General features: G+C 43.5%; 1 protein-coding gene across 2 annotated transcripts in view; it reads right to left on the bottom strand.

Annotated features, from left to right (window-relative positions):
- fndc3ba (fibronectin type III domain containing 3Ba) overlaps positions 1-24264 on the bottom strand; it is a 74562-nt gene that overhangs the window by 23210 nt on the left and 27088 nt on the right. Inside the window, exons 4-7 of one of the 2 annotated variants that reach the window (XM_086126993.1) lie at positions 9433-9509; positions 7410-7641; positions 7155-7323; positions 6697-6821 (exon numbers count right to left, since the gene is read on the bottom strand). In XM_086126993.1, the coding sequence (XP_085983119.1) occupies positions 6697-6821; positions 7155-7323; positions 7410-7641; positions 9433-9509 (603 nt within the window). The remainder of the gene's footprint in view (positions 1-6696; positions 6822-7154; positions 7324-7409; positions 7642-9432; positions 9510-24264) is intronic. The other variant, XM_086126994.1, reaches the window with a different exon arrangement.

Below are 24264 nucleotides of genomic sequence, written 5' to 3'. Positions count from 1 at the left end.
GCACAACCTCAGCTTGAACTCCCCTCGTGTGCTTTGTGTGTGTGTGTGCGTTCTAAGTAAGAAGTTACAGCAGAGCTACTGTATGCATTTGACCTGGCGAACTCTCCACACACACACACACACACACACACACACACACACACACACACACACACACACACACACACATTTTACAACTATATGCTTACAAATAAGCAGAGGGGGGAAAAAACGATACACATGAGGCAAAGGCTCTCCTCTAATGACCTGCGCTGAAGGTAAACTCCGCCCCCTACATGCTGAGATACTTCCACAAGAGCTTTGGTGCCATCTTCTGGCATCTCATGGCATTACAGGAAATCCAAAAATATGGAAAATGACCAAAGGGTAGGTTGCATCGAATAAAACGGAATTCGAGGCCATATTGAGTCGAACACGGCAACATATCGATTAAAAACAATCAATAGGGCTCTTGCTTTGATCTGCTCAACTTCCAATCAAGACGCAGTGGTTGAAAGAAAAACACAAACTTGTTGAGTGCCCCGACTTGTGGTGGATGAGGCCAGCTGCTAAACTCTTACGTGTGGGGAATAACCGCAAGGAGCAGCATGCGCGCGCGCGCATGCACGCACACACACACACGCACGCACCCACACGTGTTTATGTGCTGCCCACACTTCCTCTTGTGTCCCTGACCTCACATCCTGTCTGAGTGTAAGACGATAAGCGAGGACAGACGTTGGCAGTCGGAAAATGGGAAAAAGATGAAGGATTTGGGAACTAGGGAAGAGGGGGAGAAAATATATATAAAAAAGCTCAGGGGGAAGTGTGGGCCAGACGAGACGGAAAAGAGCGACATAGCATCAAAGGACAGGATGTGGACGACATGGGCGGCGGGAATTGGGCAACTCCACGTGCTCCGGTGAAAACGGATTTTATTATATATATTTTTTTAAAGCATCAGTGGAGTGGAACACGATTGAACGGATGCGGGATAGAACGCACAGAAAACAATGTGCAGTCAACTCAAAAAGGTCCTTTCTAAAGTCGCCGTTTTCAGTTTGTAACCTTTAGAGGTGACCACAATTCCCCAAAGGGCCAATAGAGGGCACTGTGGTGTCATCAACAGAGACTGGTCGCATTCTACCGAGTTGCGTTGCTGTTGCTCAGAGATAGTTAGAGTAGACTAGAGCAGGCGAAAACCACAGATTTGTAGACAGACTAACAATTGCAAGGACATACATGGCAGCCATGTTAGTCGGGGCGAACATCACGTCATGGGTCATGGAGAGCATGGACATTAGCTTAGCATCGCCGCAGCTACCTTTTCATGTCGATGGCCTCAGGTGCTAGTTGTGTACATGCTTCCAAAAGTGCTATTCTTGATATGTACCATGGTTACGATAGTTCATGGAGGCTAACCAAATAAGCTTTTTTGAAATAAAATAAAAACGAGTTGCTATTATCCTCCACCTATAAGCACCAACAAAGTAAGTTAAGAGTGAAATTAAAAACTTTTACCCTGATCATTTACTAAACTTTTCATCCAGTTTCTAGCCTTTTCAAAACTATTTATTTGCAAATAATTTTGTACAGTACCGGGCATTTTTAGACCACAAAAAAAGTACAAAACTACATAATTGGTTCTTTTTTGGCCAGAGACAAAAATATTTCCATCTTTGACATGTAAAGGAGTGAAGTACTTGAATGGACTACTTGCATATGAGTGCTCATATCGGAGATTTTGGGTGTAGTAATCCGATCCGTAAACGAGATACAGTTTTGTTTTCGGCTGATATATCAGATCAGGACATACCAAATTTTTTATTTCGCATGTATTTAGAAACAGGAAATTTTAGAGTTGTAATTTTAATACTGTGATACCGCAATATTTTTGCTCACGGTTATCATCCCATCATGCTCATGTGAGCATGCTTTTTTTTTTACACTTGTCTGACATTTTTAAAGTATGACTGTTTCATCCATAAATATCTCGTGCAGCAGCAGCATGTGATCGACTTCCTGCGTCTTGACTCCTGCAAATATACTCGACCGGAAAGAATAAACGGAAGGGGGGGGGGGGGGGGGGAACCCCCCAACAACAAAAAAAAAAAAACTCCACTTGGAAGTTGGACGCACCATCACGCAGGAATGGCTGATAACAATGACATCTTGTCTGCGGCTGGCCTCGCACACTCTTAATTGTGTGTGTGTGTGAATAGAAAAAAAAGAAGAAGAGGTCACATTCCTGCAGAATGACGGCCTGCGGCTCCGGCATGCGTTCTGTCTGCGACGGGACAGAAAAAGACCTTTAAGGCCTGGAGGGGGAGGGGGAGAAAAATGTGAAAAATGCAGCAGAGCGCACACACACGAAACACACCACGTGGAAAGAAGTGCAATAGATTGTCATCTTTAGCAGTCTCTAATCAACGGCGAACAAAAGCACTCAGCTGAGAGGAAGAAGGGATGAGGAATGAGGTGTGAGCAGGAAAATAAAAACATGTCATTGCCTGCATGGTGAGCATTCGTGTGTTCGGCAGCTGGCCTGCACGCACGCACACACACACACACACACATGCAACGCTCGTTGTCATGGTGAAGGTTTGCACATACATCATCAATTCTTTTTCTTTAATTCCAAGACTTTCAAAAAACAATGACAAAAGTATAAAAAAAAAATTCACTTCATATAATTCCAAAACTCGGAAATGTCAAAATAAATTTTTACTGTCATCTTTTTTTCTTTGAATATTACAAATAATCTAGATAGATTTTTTTATTCGTATTTTATTTGTATTTATATGATTGCTTGTCTGATTAGTTTTTCCCATTTTTAACCATTACATTTTGACGGAATTATTTTATTTTTAAGGTTTTTTTGTATTACAATTGTTCTTAATAATACTACAATTGTATTCTACCATATTATACGGTATATTTTATTCCAAAAACAAAAGTAATATTTGCAAAGACGTGACATAAATATTAGCAGAAGCATTACCAGGAATTGCAGCAACCAACAAATATTCACCAAAAACATTATTGAACACTTCATAGAAAAATAAATAAATTCGGAAATAAAAATGTTTTTAAAAAGACGCTTGAAGCCGTTTGTTGCCGAAGTTTACCCTCACACTAAACACAAAACAAAGAGCATTAAATGGCGTGCATTTAAAACAATCAGACGTGGCCTTGGGAATGCTGCCGCTGGCTTCATGCTAACATCTCATGGAAAACACCATTGACAGGCTAACATTTAGCATTGCTGTGGAATAACCCTTGATGCAACGGGCATTCGAACCCAAATGGCGGAACGAATCATGCAGGCGGATTATTTAATATTGACAAGCATATATTCTTGATCCTCTGCAAAAAAAAAAAAAATCCCGACTAATATGGGAATTTATTGAACCAGATTCGTGGTGACTCTTCTTTGTGTCTGTATAACTGTATTGAAGTAACCCCCCCTACAATGGCTAAGGTGTGTGGGTTTTTTTTTTTAAGTGGATCCTATTTGTCATCTTGAAGGAGAGAAATAAACAAAATGGTTTGACATAAGACCCCACCCCCCTAAAAAAGCAACAGGATTTCCTCACACTCATGCACACAGCTCAGCTGCAGCACACTTGACACAGAAGGGTTCACTTGCACGATGATTGGCAGGAACAGCCATCCTCGGATGACCTCGCACATGATGTCATCATTTTTTTCCTCCATAATTCTCATCTGGCCCGTGTCATTTTTTCCTGCCCCCCTCTTGCGCATCGCCCTATTTGGAAGCCGTGGGAAGCACGGAGAACTCAACCCGGGGGCGAGATTATCGCCATGGCGATGCACATCCAAACAAGGAAGGAGGAAGAATCGGGGAGGTGGGGGTCATCGGGCAAGGGAGGGTTCGTTGTTCATGAGTCATGCTTTGGTCAAAAGGTGAGTGCGGCTAATGAAGATGACATCACGGAAATAGAAGATTAACTTTTTTCCGTCTTTTTCCTCACTGCGCCAGGTTCACTTTGCCGTAAAATGAACCAATCAGCTTCTGGAGCCATCAATTTTGGCAACCCTGGTTAAGATGTGTTCTTGGGCGTCGAATAAATTCAAAATCTGCATCAGCGACCCAAACCAAGAAGGCTCGATTGTGATTTTTGCAAGCAGTGCAGTTCGACTCACCAAAGCGAAGTGGGGAACATCTGCTTTCGTCTCCGCTCGCGGTAACTTGGCGACGGTTTCTGCCAGAAGGTTCTAGGAACCCGCGGCGGACGGTGCGGAAGCGAAGACAGGGAGGCGGGGGAGTGGGGGAGCGGGCCCACATCTGTTTCTGCTTGGCTCGTTTCTGGGAGGCAAGGAGGGCGGGGCCTTCGCAGAGCTGGCTTTTAACAGGGGGCAGCGCAAGGCTGCCATGTTGGCACCGAGGCAACAGCCACGCACGGGCAGGGTGGGCAGGAGCATTGGGGGCAACTTTTATGCTCCTTCAAGGCCACGTTTGATGGCCATTGACAAAATATAAATTAAACATTAAATAAAAAATATTTTAAATGCATATGCAAAATGTTTGTGCTAATTGCTTATTTTATTTAATATTCATAATACAATATAATCATAATAGGTTAAGTTTACAGATATTTTATGATGTGCAATTAAAAAAAAAGACAAATTAAATATTGACGTAAAATGTTGAAATTCTATATAAAAAGTCAATTCTAACAAATACTTCACATTTCATTGAACGTAAACCAATTATTGTAACAAATATTTTTTTCCCCAATGCATTATAATTCACCCATTTTAGGAATAATAAATAATGCGACAAATATTACAGGACTCTCGATTATGCAAATGCTTGGTGGGCCGTACGATAAAATGGAGCGGGTGGCTGTTTGCGTGGGTGTATGTGTGTGTGCGTGCGTGTGTACATGTTTTTCCAAGCTTCAGAGATGTACTTTTTTTCCTTTTTTTTTTAATGTCCCAGCTCCCCTTTCCTTGAAACGACTCGAACTCCCCCGTGCTCTGATTGTTTTCCAGCAAGTTCGCTTCCACAGTATTCGATGAGTGTGTGCATGTGTGTGCCCGATCCCCACCACGTCCCTGGGACCCGGCCGGGCCGAGACAGCTGAGGACCCCGCTAAGACATTGCGTCGTCGACGTGTGAGCGTTCCCTCGACTCGCAAGCTGAGCTGTCAATCTCCCCCCGCCCCCTGCGCATGTGTGCATATGTGTGCGTGTGTCTTCTTCGCTGGCAGACTAACACAACCTCATCTGGATTCACACACCGGCTGTATGCTAGCGTGAAGGTTTGAATGAAAGCTACTATTTAAAGGGCCAGTTGACTTAAGGAGCAGATAATGTCTCCATTTTACTCCATTTGGTCAAATCATCCCTTTTTTGGGAGGGAGGTGACGAGGTCCTCCCGATGCCTGAAAACTTTTGCAAGCGTGTGTATCCTGTAACCACACACCCACACAAACACAGAAACCTACTCAGTAGCACTGCATGTTTCAGTCACCCAAATAAATAAATAAATTAAATAAATAAAATTAAAAATTGCTTCTCCTGTCCTGTTTTACCACCGCATGAAATCAACTGTTAGGCAGTACGGTCAACGAAGCCCGTCCTTCCGGTGTACCAACGCCTCTGTTTTTAGTGTGCTGTTGGCCTCTCACTCATATTGTCGCACACAACAAACAAAATGTGTTACCCAATACACGCCTGCCTTTCTATGGTTTGGTTCTTACCTGTCCGGCCACACCTAGTTTGATCAAATGATTCATTCAAATCAGAACTGTCCCCCTGCGTTTGTTCTGCTGTCACCCCAGGGCTCTGTCTTGGGCACCCTCCTCTTTATCAACGACATCCTTGGCTCTTGGTAATATTTTTTGTAAATTCAACTTGCGCGTTCACAATTGTGAAGATGACACTCAGCTGTGGGGTTTCCCTAATTAGGGTCACGGCCACTCTTCCTCCTTTCTACCAGACTGACTGCTTCTTTGAACTTCAACATTGGTTCTCATCCAACTATGTATGACTGAAGTCCACTCTGGCTAGTCACTACAAAAATGACAACTTCTCCAGAACTCCGCTGCCGGCATTATCACGAGGACATACAGATACTTTGTGTGTTTTATCCGATGACCTGTGTGTGTGTGTATATAAGTGATAACACAGAGCTGCCGTCTCTCCATGACACAAAGTTTCCTTCATCCAGCAAGACTGCACAGGTATGCACAAGCACCATCGGCCCACCACCCCTCCACCGACAAGGCGCCTATTGTGGCTGAGGGTAAAGCGATAGCACTCCAGGACGGCCTCAGCTATGCGGCGAGCCATACAACCCCCCCCCCCCCACACACACACACACAGGGATGCATTCAACTATTCTTGAAAGACAAAGTTCGTTTCATGTATTCAAAGGGCCGTTCGAGTTGGGTCACTCAGGCTATTTCTCCGTCACGTTACAAGTCGGTCACACACAAATGAGAGCTGGATGGTGGCAGGGGACTCCAAACCCGCATCACAAAAAGCAGCAGTTAGCCGCTTACAACAGTAAATTCAAAACAATTCCCCGAAAAAGAGGTTTCAAGCTGTTTCTTGACACTCCAATCTTAAGGTCACCAACAAATTAAACATCAATCAAAGAGAATTACATTTTGTGTCCTCCCAAAGAGGCTAATTTGTAATGTCTGTAAACAACACGCGAACCAATAACAAATGATTTTGTCCTACCTTGCGGGTGTGCCTCCGGTTCACCATTGCGTGGACTGCTACGAAGCCGCCTCTCCGGTTTCTTGCTACCTGGACTGCCGCCGCCTGACCCCACTGACCCGAGCGATGGCGCGTGGGACTTGCTGCTATTTCAAAACATATGCAACATATAAATATATATTATATATATATTATATATATATATATATATATATATATATATATATATATATATATATATATATATATATATATAACAATCAGAATCTACTTTCATGGAAGACTGCAGAAATCAGAGAATTACCAATTTAGATAAAACAATGGCGCGAAATGGTGAATCTATTACTAAAATAGTCGTAGATTCATTTGATCAACTCACAAGCCTGCTCCAAAAAGTAATAAAAACTCATTCAAGTGTCAATCAAGTTGGAATGTCATACAAAGTAAGTATCATGCCAAAGCCAATAACGCACGGTCACCTGTAACCGTTGTGGGCCGGCCCCAGGCTGCCTTTATAAAGGCCGGAGGGCGGCGAGTTGAGCCGGTTCTGTCGCTCCAGTTGCCTCTGTTCCTTGATCTTCTTGGGCTGCGGCTTCCCGTACGTCTCCTCTCGGATAAAGTTGGAAATGCCGAACACCGGCATGATTTCTAGAGGAGGAAGAGGGAGTTAGCGGCGCTTGCAAACTAGCAAAGGCACGTTTCTTATACGGCGTGCTGGCTCGGGACGTGGGTACCTGGGTCGCCGTACATAGGGGGGAGGTGGTGCTGGTAGTACTGGTGGTGGGTCAGCTCGCCGGGGCTGACGGGCGGGTAGAACGAGTGGGAGTTGGGGATGAAGTGGGGGTGGGCCAGGTAGGGGGGCAGGTGGTGCGTGGGCGACAACGCGGGGGAGTAGGATGGGGGATAGCACTCCGGAGACTGGGGGGTCACCACCACCCGGCGGACCCCGGTGGTATCTTCCAGGACCTGCGGTGGAAAAACAAGGACGACGCCGTTCAAACATCAGACAACAAATCTTTTTCAACAACATTGTATGGTATGTTTGGTTCGTTTTCCCGAATTTGTGCTAAGCTAACTGGCTGTCGGCAGAACATGAAGTCACGTCGTAAAGACGCGGGAATCGTGTCCCACATCATCGCCGCGGTTAGCGCTCTGCAATAAAACGGAAGGGGTTGTTTGGTTTTGAATAGATTTTGAAATAGAGTTTTCTCGCGCCTGCCGTGCAAGTCCCCGCTGCGTGTGTCCAAACTTTGGAATGGTTGTTGTTCCGAACAATCACATTCATGCGTACACATCGCAGCTATTGAGGCACTTACAACAGCCCCTGCATTCCAGGCCCGGAGCAAAACAAAACACCCCCTGCGAGTCATCTCAACAACACAACAACAATATCATCACACATGCATACACACACCGAAACCCCCCCAAACAAACACATTGAAACAGGAATACGACGGCGTGTGTCGGGCCCGACCAATATGGATTTTTTGAAGCCGATGCCGAGACAAAAATTTGGCAGAATTAAATTGTGATCACCGATTAATCAGCCATTCATTTGAAAAAAATATATCATGAACAAAACAACTTTTTTTGTCCTTTTTTGTCACTTTAACACTACAATAAAGGTACAAATTACAGGAAGAAGGTTTTACTGTTTTATAATACTTTGTATTATCCCCATCCTGTTTCAAATATCAGCCGATTAGCCGATTCATCGGTCGGGCCCTAGTAAAATGTAAAATGGGTGAGAGGAAAAAAAAATAACAACAACAAGACCAACCCCTCTTTGTGCAATCACCCCCATCCCCAGCACACACACGCAAGCACGCACGCACACGACCCCCTACTCTGGCTCAGTGTTTACAGAGGCCAAAGTCCCAACATGACTACATGGGGACCTGATGCAATATTTACTGCTAATCCCCACACACAAATAGTTGAAAGGTATATACACACACACACACAAACACCATGACAACCCTTTTCCGTGAAAAAAAAAAATCATCTGTCAATAACACCCTGTGTGCGCGCGTGTGTGTGTGTGTGTGTGTGTCCTATCAGGCTTGTTTATGTAAGAGTGACAGTGTTTCCCGCTCACACTTGGCCCACCCACACACACCCACACAAGCCAAGCCAATGACCTGGCTATCAGTGGCCGAAATGCAGACCACACGCTGTACTTAACTGACCCTCCCGGTACAGTATGCTTATATAAATGGCGTTTGTTTGTTGGTAATCAGACATCCTGTACATTCCTCGTCGCTAAGCAAACGGGGGGCTAACCTCCGTTGTGTTTATTATACAACGGCCGGAGGCTTATCATATTAGAAGGCGGCTCGCCATTGCCTGGAGGTGGCATTTGAAGGCCCATTCGTGGGCTAAGCCAAAGACTCCTTCATATCAAATCGTTTTTGAAGGACGCGCTGAAAACGTTGTGCGACGCGAGTATTGCCACAGTAACATAGCCAGCATGCCATTGGAATGGGGTGCCTCAAGGGTCCATGTTTGGCCCTGAGCATTTTCTGAATGACATCAGTGATTGAGAACTGATACCGCAAATTCTTAGTGTTGAGCTTTTTGCGGATGATACCAAACTGTAGTCGTATTGATGACAGTGACAACCCCCCCACCCACACACACACACACACACACACACACCTCCTCCAGACAGACACCCCCCGATATATTCATGACAATATATGAAAGGAGACCACAAGAGGCAAGTGGAAACTTTGGAGTATAACGCTGCAAACAAACCTGTGAGATATATCCTGGTGGTACATGGATGGGCGGGATGGAACCGTTGGGGGACATCATGGGGACCTCGGCAGGACCTGCAAAAGACGACAAACATTGACTCACTGAGCAAAGATTGACACTCGTTAGTCACAACTGACATGTTCTATTTTACTGAAAACCTGAAATCGTTCTGCTTTGTTGAATTGCCTGCTACCTTGCGGTTTAAAGTTGGAGACGATCCGCTTTAACGCGGTTCCAGCCAAACGTGTACTTGATCACCCAAGCACTTAATTCCGGTCTTTTGCGGATAACATTAGCCGGTTAGCTTCTTCTTTCCCTCCGTTAATTACTCCCTGCAGCCCCTTCATGAGAACAATACTTTAACGATTATTGAATTAGACGTGAAACCGCCACGTTTTGCTGGCGTAGTAGCCAGCCGACGCTCATTGCTAGCAAGCTGCTTTAGCTAAAGTAGAACCAATTTGGCCTCGACTTGCCGACTACCTGCACATAGCTGACGTAAGCGCGTCACCGAATGCATGTCGAGCCAAAGTGAATCTTTTCAGGACCACGTAGACAAATGTAAAAAAAAACAAAAAACAAAAAAACACCTAAAGAGAAAATGACTTCAGCCACAATAAAAGAGAAGAGGCACGACAAAGAGTTTTCATCGTATTGTTGTATCGCCCATTTGTATGTCACACAATGATGTCCTTATTACTTCCAAGTAGATTTACAGATTCATGTGGAGTCTGCAATGTCCAAAAAGTTAAAGCGCTGCCTGTGTTTTAGAATCATGTGAGCAACAAAAACAGCGCAAGGATTTAATAGTAGGAACAGATTTAGAACTATGTCGACTTTTCCGTCTTTGCCTGAATACACGGACCATCTCCTCCTCCATCTTCTGCGAGATGGAGCGTCCGGGGCTGCTAAAGTCATTGAAGAAGCTGCCGGGAACGGAGGAGGGAATAAATCACAACGGGAACGCAGACACCGAAAACACCCCAAATTTGGTGTTTTTTTTTTTTTTTTTAATTAAAGCAATGAATGTGGGAGGTGTCCTGGACAGGTAGGAAAGAAATGACATGCAGTCGTCTGTTTACGACGGTACGACGCACACTATCGAAAGAATATGCGGCCATGTTGCACAAGTGCCGGTTTACGGCACGGTCCAATTTATCAGAAAATACGGACTCAGGGTAGTGAGCCACCTACATACAGGGATGTCTGCCTGTGATAGGACTAAAATCTTTCCTTACGCTTGAAGAGGATTCCTTTTCATCAAATTACCATTACTTGCTAATTGACTTCCTATAAAGTCTGACGATTCCCATTCCATCCCGCATTTTTTTGGAGTCTTTCCAAAATTCCGAGAAATTTTTGCCGAAGCCTTCTGGAAATTTAGCTGGAACTTTCAGAAAATGTACCAAATACTTTCCCGACATTTACCATTCCATCGAAAACTTTCTGCAAATGTCCCCAAAACTTTATGTGAATACACCAAAACCTTGACGCAAGTTTATAGAAAATGTCTGCAAATTTGCCGAAAGCTTTCCGCAAATTTGCCCCCGAGCCTTCTGCAAAATTACCAAAAACTTTCCACAAATTTACCAAAAATAAATTTCCAGAAAAACTTTCAGGAAATTGACCGACATTTTTTTTCAGGAATGTACAAAAAAGAAATTCCAGTTTCTCCACCACGTTGCAAGTTCAGTTCCACACATAGAACATAGCAGATAAGACAAGATAAGTGCAATTTTGTGGCCATATTTTACGCACTGGTGATATTCAATTTGACTCCAATTAAATCTTGGGCATGTCGTTGTTTTTTTCGTCCACAGTTCCTCAATAAGGTGTCGTCAAATGCACTTTGAACATAGACAGTAAAGGAGTCGTCAAATATGATACATTTGGGCTGAATGATTTAGAAGAAAAAATATCATGAAATCATGTTTCCCCCCTCTCAATATTGTGATTGTGATATAACATGCAATTTTTTTCAAGGTCAGTTTCCCATGTTTATTGATTTACACATGTTATTAATTTCTATTTCCATAATCAATACACGATACGGCACAACATTTTGATGCAAATGTCTTCTTTAGCCACTTTATAATAAATTAACAACATAAACATAGATGTAGAAAAAACTTTTTTTTCCTCAAAATGGAGCCTTTGTGATTTGAAAATTGCATTCCTCTACACTCAAATTTCAGTTTGACCTAGATTCATTGATCAGCCTCAATATACATTTTCTTAATTGCTTTCTTAAATAAAAGTGGCCTGGGGAAAGAGGAAATGTGAGTCGCAGGTTGACCACAATTCTGCACCGCTGTTTGAAATGTAGATTTCACCTGACTAACTCAGCACGGCGCACTTTCAACGTCTGTCACGGTTCCTCCAGTCAGAAATTACCTGCCTCCCCTTCCAGCCATTAGTCACATCCTTCCAAGATTACTCACTTCATCCTCCCTCTCTTCCTTTCTTTCATCCCCAAATGATTCCCTCTTTCCTTCCCTACCTCGCCTCACTTCCAGTCAGGTTGAACACACACACACACACACACACACACACACACACACACACACACACACACACACACACACACACACACACACACACACACACACACACACACACACACACACACACACAGGGGTAGAGTGTATGTAGTAAGTGTGTCAGTGTGGTGAGAAGGTCACAGGTAGCCCGCAGACAGAGCTCCTTCAGTCCCGTCTACTTGCGAGCCGCCGCGACGGTTGTGAAAGAATCCACATTCAGGAGAAGCTCACATACAGTGCCCCCCCAACCCCAAAAAAAAACCCCTCTCCCGACGATAGCCTTGCTCTCTTTGGTTGGCACACAGCAGCATTTCTTGACACATTCACGTTCTCGTACACACGCATTCCCATCCATGGCCCCCTGGACTGGACCCAACAGACCCGACAACCCACCCCCCCTGAAAAATACAAGACGCTCTTTGTGAGCTGTCCTTCACGTACACACACAGCTGTAAACCACATGCCTGCCATTTCGGAAAGCTGCGCATAATTAACTGATTGTACGGATTTGTGTGTGTGTGTGTGTACGTTCAAATGGCGCGGGCTCACAGAAGTGGCTGGCGCGATGTGACCGATGCTAACATGATGTCACAACTTCCGGTGCCTAATCGGAATGGAATTCCGCACAATTCCACAGGCAAGGTATCGAATGTTCGAAAGTTCGAATGTCGGTCGGAAGGCCCGTTAAGAGGATCCATCCGCGACCCATCCACGTTTGTCAATCGGCGACCCATCCAACACCCTTCCCATTTAGCCATTTTCCCAGCAGCAACACATCCAAACAGCTATCCTTCCACCAGTGAGACATGTCTCAACCACCCATTCAACCAGATTTCTTTCCATCATGGGACCTATCCACTCGCTAATATGTCCGTCAGCGACCCATCAATGCAACCACACGCCCACCTATCTTCCACCAATCACGCAATCATCGCCCCCATCCAACCAACCGTTCTTCAGCCATTCAGTCTTTCATCTCACCAGCCACAGCAGCAAATTGTTCACGCTACACATGCTAACACGACGCCGACGCGGTGAGAAGGCCAACTTCAAAATAAAATCTTTCCAAAAAACGGCAATACACGGACATGGGCGCTTCAAAAGCAATTTAAAACAAATTACTCTGACATGGGCGGAACCCGGTGCGTGTTCTCAGCATTAGCGGCTAGTGGCTAGCAGCTAGCCGCTGAGCGAGTGCCCATTGTCGGCTGGCAAGAGCCCCGATAACTTTTCAAAGGCAGTTAAATAGTTAAAATGTCATTAATGACATAAGTGACCACCTACCTGTTTTTGCAGTTTTTCATAATTATTTTGATAGAAAAGCTAAGTCAACAACTCGCATAACAGAAATAAGACTAAGAACCCAACGCTCCACCGACGCCTTTAAGCAAGACCTAGAAAAACAAAACTGGACCGAGGTCTATTCAAACGAAGACCCAAATACAGCGTTTGAAGTATTTCAGTCTACCATAATCTCCTTATATGATAAACATTTTCCATTAACTAAAGTCTCCAAAAAGTATAAAGACCCAAGTAAGCCATGGATAACGAAAGGCATAGAAAACGCATGTAAAAAGAAAAACAATTTATATAAATTGTTTTTAAAATTGAGAACTGAAGAAGCAGAAAAAAAATATAAGACCTATAAAAATAAACTAGTAAATATTATAAGAACCAGTAAAAGAGATCATTATCATGCACTATTAGAGCAGAATAAAAGTAACACACAAGAAATATGGAAGATACTTAACCAAGTAATCAGAAATAGTCCTAAAAAAATGGATTATCCAGAGTATTTTATCAAAGGCAAAAATACTATTTTGGAAAAAACTGCAGAAATAGCAACTGAATTTAATGAGTATTTTGTCAACATCGGCAGTAACCTAGCAAAACAAATTCCTGATCCAACAAACTTGTTTGAAATAGATAGATATGTAGAAAAAAACTCCTCCACGATGTTCCTTACTGCTGTAAAACAAGAAGAAGTATCAAATATTATAAAAACTTTTAAAAATAAAAAGTCAACTGATTGCTTTAATATTGACATGACAATAATAAAGCAGATTATAGAATATGTAGTGCGACCTTTCACGCACATATGCAACCTGTCATTCAAAGCTGGTATCTTTCCATCAAAAATGAAAATTGCTAAAGTTATTCCAATCTATAAAAGTGGAGAAAGACATCGGTTTACAAATTATAGACCAATATCACTACTACCACAATTTTCAAAAATATTAGAAAAACGATTTTCTCGCAGACTTGATAGCTTTATACAAAAGCATGCGCTGTTAAGTGAGAATCAATATGGCTTCAGGGAAAAGCGGACCACCTCAATGGCAGTTATGGAGTTTGCGGAAGCAATAGCCACTAATATAGACAACAAAGAATTTACTGTTGGGGTTTTCCTAGATCTAAAAAAAGCTTTTGACACAATAGATCACAGTATATTATTGAAAAAACTAGAAAGATATGGCATTAGAGGTGTAGCTTATAAATGGATAAAAAGTTATTTAGAAAACAGATATCGGTACGTGCAACTCAACAATAAAAAAACGAATCAACTAAAAATCACTCACGGAGTTCCTCAGGGGTCAGTGCTTGGTCCAAAACTATTCATCTTATATATAAATGATATCTGCAAGGTCTCAAAACAATTTAAATGTGTCCTATTTGCTGATGATACAACTTTCTACTGTTCTGGAATAAATCTGAAACAGCTCCTGACAACCGTAGAAAACGAATTAAACAAATTAAAAAACTGGTTCGACAGAAATAAATTGTCACTTAACCTGAAAAAATCGAAGTTAATTGTTTTTGGCACAAGACCAATCAAACACCAAGCTAAAATTATGGTAAACTCAATTGAGATAGAAAGAGCGTATGAAACCAAGTTTCTCGGATTAGTAATAGACTCAAAACTATGTTGGAAGCCACATATCGATAACGTAAAAATAAAAATAGCCAAAACCGTAGGGATCCTCTACAAAACCAAGGAAGTGCTAAATAAGAGATCTTTGTACACATTGTACACTTCATTATTATTACCATATATGACCTACTGTGTGGAAATATGGGGAAATGCCTGCAAAACAAACACACTCCCTATTCTCAACCTACAAAAAAAAGCAATTCGAATTATTAATAGATCAAAATATACGGAACCCACAAATCCACTATTTATCAAATTAAATACGATGAAATTTTATGACCTGGTTGACTTTAAAATCGCCCAATTAATGTACAAAGCACACAATAACCTGCTCTGCCAAAACATTCAGAAGTTTTTCGAAATTCGAGAAAGCAGCTATGATTTAAGAGGTACCAACTTATTCAAAAAACTCAAAACAAGAACAAACATCAAGCAAAGAAGTGTATCTATCAAAGGTGTTAATCTGTGGAATAATCTCGAAACGGACCTGAAAATGAGTAAATCGCTTGCTGAGTTAAAAAACAAATTCAAAAAAATAGTACAAACAACCTACATCAATCAGTTAAAATGATAAATTCAAAACATTAAATATAATGATAAATCATAACTAAGTTGATAAATAGAGAAAGGTATATAAATATCCATTATGAATTTAAGAGAAAATTGACAAGAGTGTCAGGGTGTGGAAGTATATAATCCCGATACAAACCAAAAGTTGTAAAAATATCACGGTTAAGGGTAAAGTATGAGCCTTAATGGAGACTTCTTTCTTCTTACTTTTTTCTTTTCTGATTGATATAAAAATGATTTATTAGATACAATCACATAACGGGGTAGGACTAGATACGTTTTTTACTTCTTCCTACTCCCTTGAACATAATAACTGTGTTGAATGAAGATTGATTTCTTTCTTTTTACTTTTTTTATCTACCTTATTTTCTGTCAAATTATTACTGTATATATGTTTTATGTTCAATAAACAAACAAACAAACAAACAAACAAACAAACAATAGGCGAAAATGGCTCGGCACACTTTGATGCCGGCAGTCTGACACAGTTGCAGATCTTACTGATCAATTTGAACAAACTAGGCTCACTCAAGTGTGCTATTTTAGCAGGAAAATATACAACTTGATGTCACCTCATATCATAGCCCAAAATCTCACTAATGTTCCTACAGAAGAAAATACAGTTTGCTGCTTTGCAGTTCAAATTGAGGGAGAGAAAAAAAAGTCGATGATGTAAAACTGAAAACCAACTGGTCGGAAAATGTATCATTTTCTCTTGTGTCTTCATACGTGTTCTCGCACACGCATACACACACACACACACACAATGTCATACATTCAACTTTCCTGCCTCAGAAGAAACAAGTTTGTAATCTCATCCAACTGTCTTTCTTCCATACATTCACTCACACACACACACACACACACACACACACACACACACACACACACACACACACGCACATGCACACACACTCACACACAGAGGGGAAGTGATGTAACATTTCATCAGATGTTTCCCATGATGCAGCTGTCAAAGCCAGCTGCGAGCTGGCCCCAAGGCAGCAACACACACAGCAGCTCAGAAGGACCCTCACATGGTCTGCAACGTTGTATTAACACTCGCTCAGAAAACTTGACATCTATTCATTTGACAATAAGAGAGAAATGCACCTTTTTCTTGCACTTCCCATTTGGCGACCAGATGGTGTGGAGAGAAGACCCTTCTGGGAAAGCGCACGTGTGTGCCTGTGTGTGTGTGTGTGAAAGAGAGAGCGCGCTATTGCTTTTCTGTGCTAATGTGTCATCACGCTTGATATATCACCTTTTTCTCTGGGGTCGTAACTCTACAATGAACACTTTTAATTTCATTTAGCCGTGTGTGTCTGTGTGCGTGTGTTCTTGTTTTTCTCTGTTAGGTGGAAGTACTAACGACACCACATCTTGAATTGAAAGATATTTTTCTTTGTGGGGACATTTTTGCCGTTGCGCCCAAGAAAAGTGCTACGACGAGTCCAATTAACGGTGTGTGCACGCATTTATGAGTGTGTATTTGTGTGTGTGTAGGTGCGCATTTGTCTGTGTGTGTGTGTGTGTGTGTCAGCTGTGACGTGGCAGTGCCTGGAAGTTATGTAAGTGTCAGCGGGGTAATGTTATCTGTCCTCTGAGCCCCGAGAGCCAAGGCGCTCCCACAATAGCTTCCTCTGCGCACGCACACACACACGGCTGTTTCTCTTGTACAGACCAGCCGAAATGTCGCCGCGAAGAGAAATGTCCCCTCAGTAAAAGGTGGGGTGTCATGTATGGCGCCACACTCCAATAAATATCCAAGAACACACTCGTAGGCTGCGGTATACATCAAGTGGAGCATCTGGCGCCCTGGTGCACCCAACACAACCTGGAGCTAAACACGCCCAAGACGGTGGCGATGATCGTGGACATCTTCAGGAGAGATCTTTGGCCACGACTGCCCCTCAGACTATTCAACCGCCCCGTGTCAACCGTCGTCACCTACAAGTTCCTGGCAATCGCGGTCTCTCAGGACATGAAGTGGAGTGGGGGGCCAATATGAACTCCATCCTGAAAAAGACCCAGCAGAGGATGTACTTCCTGAGGCTGCTGAGGGAGCACGGCCTGCCACAGGAGCTGCTGAGACAGATCTACACGGGAATCATCGAATCAATCCTGTATTCCTCTATCGCAGTTTGGTTCGGGGGGCCGCCACAAAAAAGGACAAAATCTGGCTGAAACGGACAGATAGGACTTCAGCAAAAAAATAAAATAAAAAATTGATGCTGAGGACTTGCACACCACAAGAACCAAGACAAGGGCGCGCAAAAGCCTACAGGACCCCCCACACCCTGCCCACCACCTCTTCCAGCTACTCCCTTCAGGCAAGCGCTCCCGAACCATGTGCACCAAAACTAGCAGACATCCAAGCAGCTTCTTCCCTCTCGCCATTACCTCCCTAAACAGTCACTCAAATCTAGAATGGCTCTCAAGTGTGACACTGCAAGAACAGTTACCGCACTGGTCAGTATCGCTCCAGCTCTCGACATACTTGAAAAATTGTCGTAGATCAACATTCCACAGCGCCAGACACTTTAAAGCACTCAAATGACGGTATAATTGCACAACAGAAGTTTTACTTCAATTACCCGCTACTGGTCATTTTAAAAAAATGGCGTAACGATTATCTGCATCGACCGTCATAGTATTGGATTGCCCCACTGATCATTTTATCTCTGCTCGACGACTACGCACATTGTCGCGCAGCTGTCGTTGGGCCCTACTACTGCTCAATGGTACTATTACGATACTTCGATGTTATGTCTTTGTTGATCATAGTTGCTTGTTATTGCAATACTTATGTAGCCTGTACTACCGGAGACAAGTTCCTTGTGTGTTCTACATAAAGATTATTCTGATTATTGTATTTTTCAAGTAGGAACCAGCTAAAAGGTTTGACAAATGAAAGCTGGACATTTTTTTTTCATGACAAGATTGGTGACACTCTAAAGCAGAAAAACAAGAGCACAAGCAGGCACAGAAACACACGAGTATTTGTCTTGTGTGGAGAAGCCAAAACGTCAGGAGACAAGACAATTGTCCACATGACAAAGGGGAAATGTCCAAGTAGGTGCCACCTAAAGCATATATACATGAACACACACACACACTCACTTGCAAATACACACACATCGTAGTATTTTTCTTCAAGGGTCAAGGGTGATGCCAAATGAAAATGGTCAGACAAGTCCACACACAGACACACACACACACACACACACACACACACACACACACACACACACACACACACACACACACACACACACACTCACACACATACTTTCCTTGTCAAGGGTAGTGTCACACTTAAGAGGAAAAACAAGAACACACACTGCTACAGTGGACCATACTCGTGTTTCGGAGCCCCTATTTACCTATTGTATTTCTTTTTCTTTTTTTTTGTTTAGTTTGAATCCAATATTGAACGGTTCTCAGCATTTTTTGGAAGAATTTGGGGGGCGTACATGACACTCAACCCCAAACCCTCAGCAGGAAATATGTGAGACAACTTCAACATATTCACATCACATCCCAGGTCGAGCATGCGACGCAATCCGGTGAGCTTGGGAGGGGCCGGGAAGGGGGGGGGCAGCCAAGGAGGAAGCGGGGGACTTCCTGTGCAGGCCACTGCCCCGGGCAACAATGCAAAAGAGTGTGTGTCAAACTGCCAACAGAAGCACGAACATTTTTTTTTAAAATTAAGACGAGTTGGCAGTCGGCATAGAATCTGAGCGAATCGCTGATTCGCTTGAGAATGTCAATCATAACCTGCAGATTTTGTGCGCGCGGGAGGTATGTGCAAGCACATTCCTGCGCCCGAGGCGCTTTCATCACTTATCGTCATAGCAGACAATAGGAAGGGAGCATCCTCAAAGCCTTCAGGGTAGAGATGTCAAAATTCATCGATTGACAGCTACTGGATGACCAAATTACTTGACAACTATATTCATGATTGAGTCATCGTTTCGACTTATTTCAGCTGCTCAACAGTAATTATTCTCAGATTTATATCGTCTAAAAGCAGATTGATTTTCAATCATCGGTGAATCTGTTATTTTGTCGATGAATCAGATTTTTTTTTTATACCAGTAAGGTGCGGTAATTGCAGAGTTACGGAGACGTACACGATCTCCTGTTGTTGCTTATTCAATACTCAAGCATATAAATTTCAAAAATAAAAGTAGAAATTAAAAATTGTGTTTAGAAAAACAAATGTTAGAAAATGAAAATTGTAATTAAAATAAAATAGTTTTAAATTAGCACATTTATAAAAAAAAGAAAATTAATTACAATGGAAGGAAAAACAGAATCTGAAATTAAAAAATCAAAACAACAACAAAAAAATCAAATGCATACTCATATCGCCAGAAACAGCAGAAAATAAATAGAGTGGTAGACGCTCCCAATGTTATGCGGTATAAGACCAAAATGGCAGCGCCCTGAGATGATGCAGAATTCAAATTCCGCATACGACACATTCATCAGAATATACATTTCCGTAACAGTTGTTTGAGAATCCAAAACTCTTGTAACCCTAGTTCAGACGAGTATTATTATTTTCTTGGCCTTGAGTTGCCCTTTAAGAAAGAAAGAAAAAAAAACCTCACATCTCATGTAAACATGAATTAAACCTGCCTGGGGTGTGAGGCACAAGACTGACGTAGCGACCGTTGTGGTGTTAGCGTCTCGGATGCTCCATTGCTGTCGCAACAGCGCGAACCCGATGCCCCCGGCGCATAAAAAGGAACGACGGAGGGTTACATCATGGAGAAGATGTTTTCATGTCGCACGGACCACTCAGCATTTTCCCGAGCCGCAATTTTCTTCTTGGATAATGCGGGTGATGCGCAACCCATTTCCACATTTGGTAAAAAGAGAAGAACTTGGGCAAATGTGCGGCTTTTCCTCCTTTCCTTCAGTTTTCCCCCCCCTCTTCTATATTTGGAACGCTACACTAACCCGAACGCACACCGCTAGACCGACTCTTGCGCAACACTAAGGACGGACACATTTCCCGAAACCGACAATGACAACGAACGCTCCATCAGCTGAAAATTTGCCACGCACCCCAAATTCCGATCACGTGATCCAATCAATCGGCACAAGGCTAATTCATGAGCATGTCAAGATATTTGTGTTAACGCCTTTTAAAAAATGCCAGCATGTTCCCCTGCCCACGGGAGACAACTCGCTGACCCCCCCGGGGATTGGAAAAAAAAGGGGTTCTGCAGACCGACCTACTTGCTGCTGCTTCTGCTCCAGAGCAGAGCAACGTCATGTCTGGAGGGACTCGGCCGCTCTGCTTTGTTCTTTCAGAAAACGCGCACGTATACACACACAGCAGCCCAGCTGCACACACACAGATGTGTACACAATTACACATGAAGGCGCTCATACACCAAGACAAACATGTCTGCGAAGAAAAAAAAAAAAGAATGCAGACAAAAGCGGCGCAACACCTGGACACTTGAGTATAAACTCTTTAAGGAGTCACGCTGACACACACAAACACACGCAAACACTTGAATTCTGGGAGACGCTGACATTTGCGTAGTCTACACTGACAAATCACACTCGACACACCTGGAACAACACACACACACGCACACGAGTATACACACACACACACAATGAGGATTTGCCCTGATTATTCGCTTCACAACTTTTTCTAATTATTCTTGAACTGTCTTTTCATCGAAGATTTTTAGTGTAAAATGACAAATATTTTTTTTGCATTGCTAGAATGCTTAAAAATGCCAACTTTGTTCAACGGCAACTTTGATTTTGGCAAGCTAACACGGAGAACGCTCCCGAATGAGAGCATTAGTCACGGATTGCTCTTTGCAGGGGATAAATAATTCATGCCATGTTTGAGCACTATTATATTGTCTATGTTAGCTACTGCACCGATTATAATATGGCAACATAAATGCTAGTTTCATTAGCCTGTCTATAACATTGTGCATTATAGGTTAGCCTGAAGCTAATAGCTTTTCTCAAAACAAAGTTACATTGACAACACAAGTTGTTCCTTTTGTCATGCGTTTTTGTCATGCGTTGTCGAATGACAGGGGGGGGGGGGGCACGACACACTTTGCCCGTCGCTCTCAACCCGTCGGCCGCGCTTTTTTTCCCTCACGCGCGCGGCCCAATGTACACGATCCAGACGCTCTATGACTCATTATATCCATTCCCTAATCAGTTGGGCGCGTCTCGCGAGGAGGCGCAACAGCTGTCGGCGAGTAAACACACTCGGCGGAGTCCAATAATCGTTTCCTGCTTCTCCTCCTCAAACCTTGACCCAGTAAAAAGAGCAGCTTTTGGAACCCCCACCACCACCACCACCACCACCACCCCCCTACCCTACCAGCACCAACCCCCTCCCTCCATTCCTTCAGGATGAGTCACGGCCTTTGACAGGCGCTTTACGGCTCTGGTTTTCCCAGTTTGATCAAAGGCGAGAGCCCGCTCCGCTCTCACCGCGTCAATTTGTCCCCTTGTCTTTTTGTCAGAGAAGGTCCCAAAGCCTCAGCGCGATGGAGTGGATCCAAGTCCAACTCGAGCAGGGACTTTCCCAGAATACCCCCCCACCCCCAGCACCCCACACCCTCCGCAAACACACACACACTAACGGCCTGTCATCTACCATTCAGCATGCACGGCATGGATGATGTGTTCGATGATATTTGTGAGGGCGACTAGGGAGCAACAAAAAATTCATTCCACCCCCCCCCCCGGCTGCCCCCACAAACATATTTCTGTCAGTCCAATCAGGCAAAGTGAAAGCTCACATGATGTAAACAATTGCATGTGGGAACTATAAAGCCTCCCAAACTTTTTTTTTTGGGGGGGGGGGCACCTCAGGAGTCGTGAAAGCATATTTACAAAACAAATGGCTCTTTTAAAAATGACATTTGGAAAAAGAAAAAAAAAAGCAGAGACGGGGAAAAAAAAGAACATCCTAATCAATAAGTTATCGCTTTTCTGATCATTTTTGGTTCTCAAATCAATTGAGGAAGGAAGCAGCAAGATTCCCATGAAGTTTGAGGCCCTTCAAAAAGAATGCGGGTATGTGGACTTTTATTGAAGTGTTGTTGAGGCGGAATGAAAACAAGATGAGCAAGAAGAGAAAAAGAAGCAGGAGGAGGGCAAACATCCCCCAGCTGTACCCTGAACGTCAAGCGAGGCAGGAATTTCATCCCTGGAAAAGATTCCCCTTCTTCTTCTTCTCTCTCTCTCCTTCTGGAAAAATGCAAGCCCTTTTTTTTTTCTCACACATGAAGACAGAGGCAGCATTCTCCTCTTCCTCTGCATAATCGCCCCCCCCCCCCCCCAACATCCGCCCCGCTCGCCCGGAAAGCGGGCCAGGAAACTTCCCGAGTGCGCGAGACTCGGTCCGAAGTGAGTCGGCGGCGGCGGCAGCGGCAGCGGTGGCGGCGGGAGTGGGGGGCGGGTTGCTCGGGGTCAGCGGCGTTAGAAGAGGAAGCGGCCTCGCCCACAACGCGGCAGACACGACCAGACACGCGTGGTGTGATTCGCTCCCTTTTTTTTTTCTTCCTCTGCCTATTTACCTTTCCTCCTTCTGTCATTCGGATTTTTTTTCCCACTCCACCCGCCTGGCTCAACGTTGCCTCTTCATGCCCCGCGCAGCCGACGAGGGCATCGGGTTCAAAAGGGAGGGCAGGGCGGGGCAAGCAACAACAATCGACTTGGCGTCTTTTTACAATCGGGGGCGAGGTAGGGAGGAAAAATTTTGACATCCGGCCCATCGAGTATTTACAGCAGCGATGGGCAACTTCAATGCTGGGTGGGGTGGGGTGGGGGGGCACAATTTTTTCATCAGTGCTTCTGGACAAAATATGTGGACAGACCAAAATAATTTATTTCTTTTTTTTTCTTTTTTTTTTATTAAGCGGATTAACCGGTTATCAGGATTTTTTTCCTGCTCAAAATCTGAATTGGCGACCCAAAAATAAAATCTAATAAATTAAAAAATCCATCTCTCTTTCTCTCGCTCTGCCCATTTTACTCACTTCTGCCACCCGGGGACAATTTCCTTGACCCCTGGTAATGGGTCAAATCCCTGAAAAACTGCACATTCAACCAAAAAATGCAAAATGGCAGACATGTTCTTTTCACGGCATTAGTCTGCAAATGTTTTTTTTTTGTGCATCCCGCCATGACGGACATGCCCTGCGGATTTCCTCAATGCTGCCGGACGGCGAAAGGAATCCGGAGGGCCGTACGAGGTGCGCGAGCGCACTCGTATGTGTGTTTAGCACCATCTAAACATGCACAATATGTCGCTCTCACGCAGCGATTTCCACACGTCCTATCCAAATCCACCGAGGGGTAGAAGTGCAGACTCGGACAAAAAGAAAAAAAAAAAAAAGGAGTGAAGCAAAAGCAAGCATCATCCAGCCCACTGAGACAAAAATAGACGGCGACTAAATATATGAAAAAGTGAGTCCGCAAACCAGAAGGGAGGAAAACAGATTGCACAAGCACAAGTCCCAATTGTGTTTTTTTTGGGGGGGGGGGGGGGGGGGTTTGCTTCCGGCCACTTGAGAGGATGACAATGTCAAGTGTGACATTGTGAAGTTAGACTTTATCATTAACGACGAAAATCAAGAAAATGTCCATTTTGAGCCACTTTTGTGTTTCTTGATCGTAGTGATTTGATTAATTTTGAAAATGATTTTTTTTTAATATTCAAATAAGAGTAATGGGCAAAAACCCTGTTCAAGGAAAACAAGTACAAACATTTAAAAAAAA

The sequence above is a fragment of the Hippocampus guttulatus genome, chromosome 13, assembly GCF_054856545.1.
Source record: "Hippocampus guttulatus isolate MCC_2025c chromosome 13, RoL_Hgut_1.0, whole genome shotgun sequence".
Taxonomy (NCBI): domain Eukaryota; kingdom Metazoa; phylum Chordata; class Actinopteri; order Syngnathiformes; family Syngnathidae; genus Hippocampus; species Hippocampus guttulatus.
The sequence above is the reverse complement of the archived record's forward strand: the minus strand, read 5'-3'. Positions and strand labels throughout refer to the sequence as shown.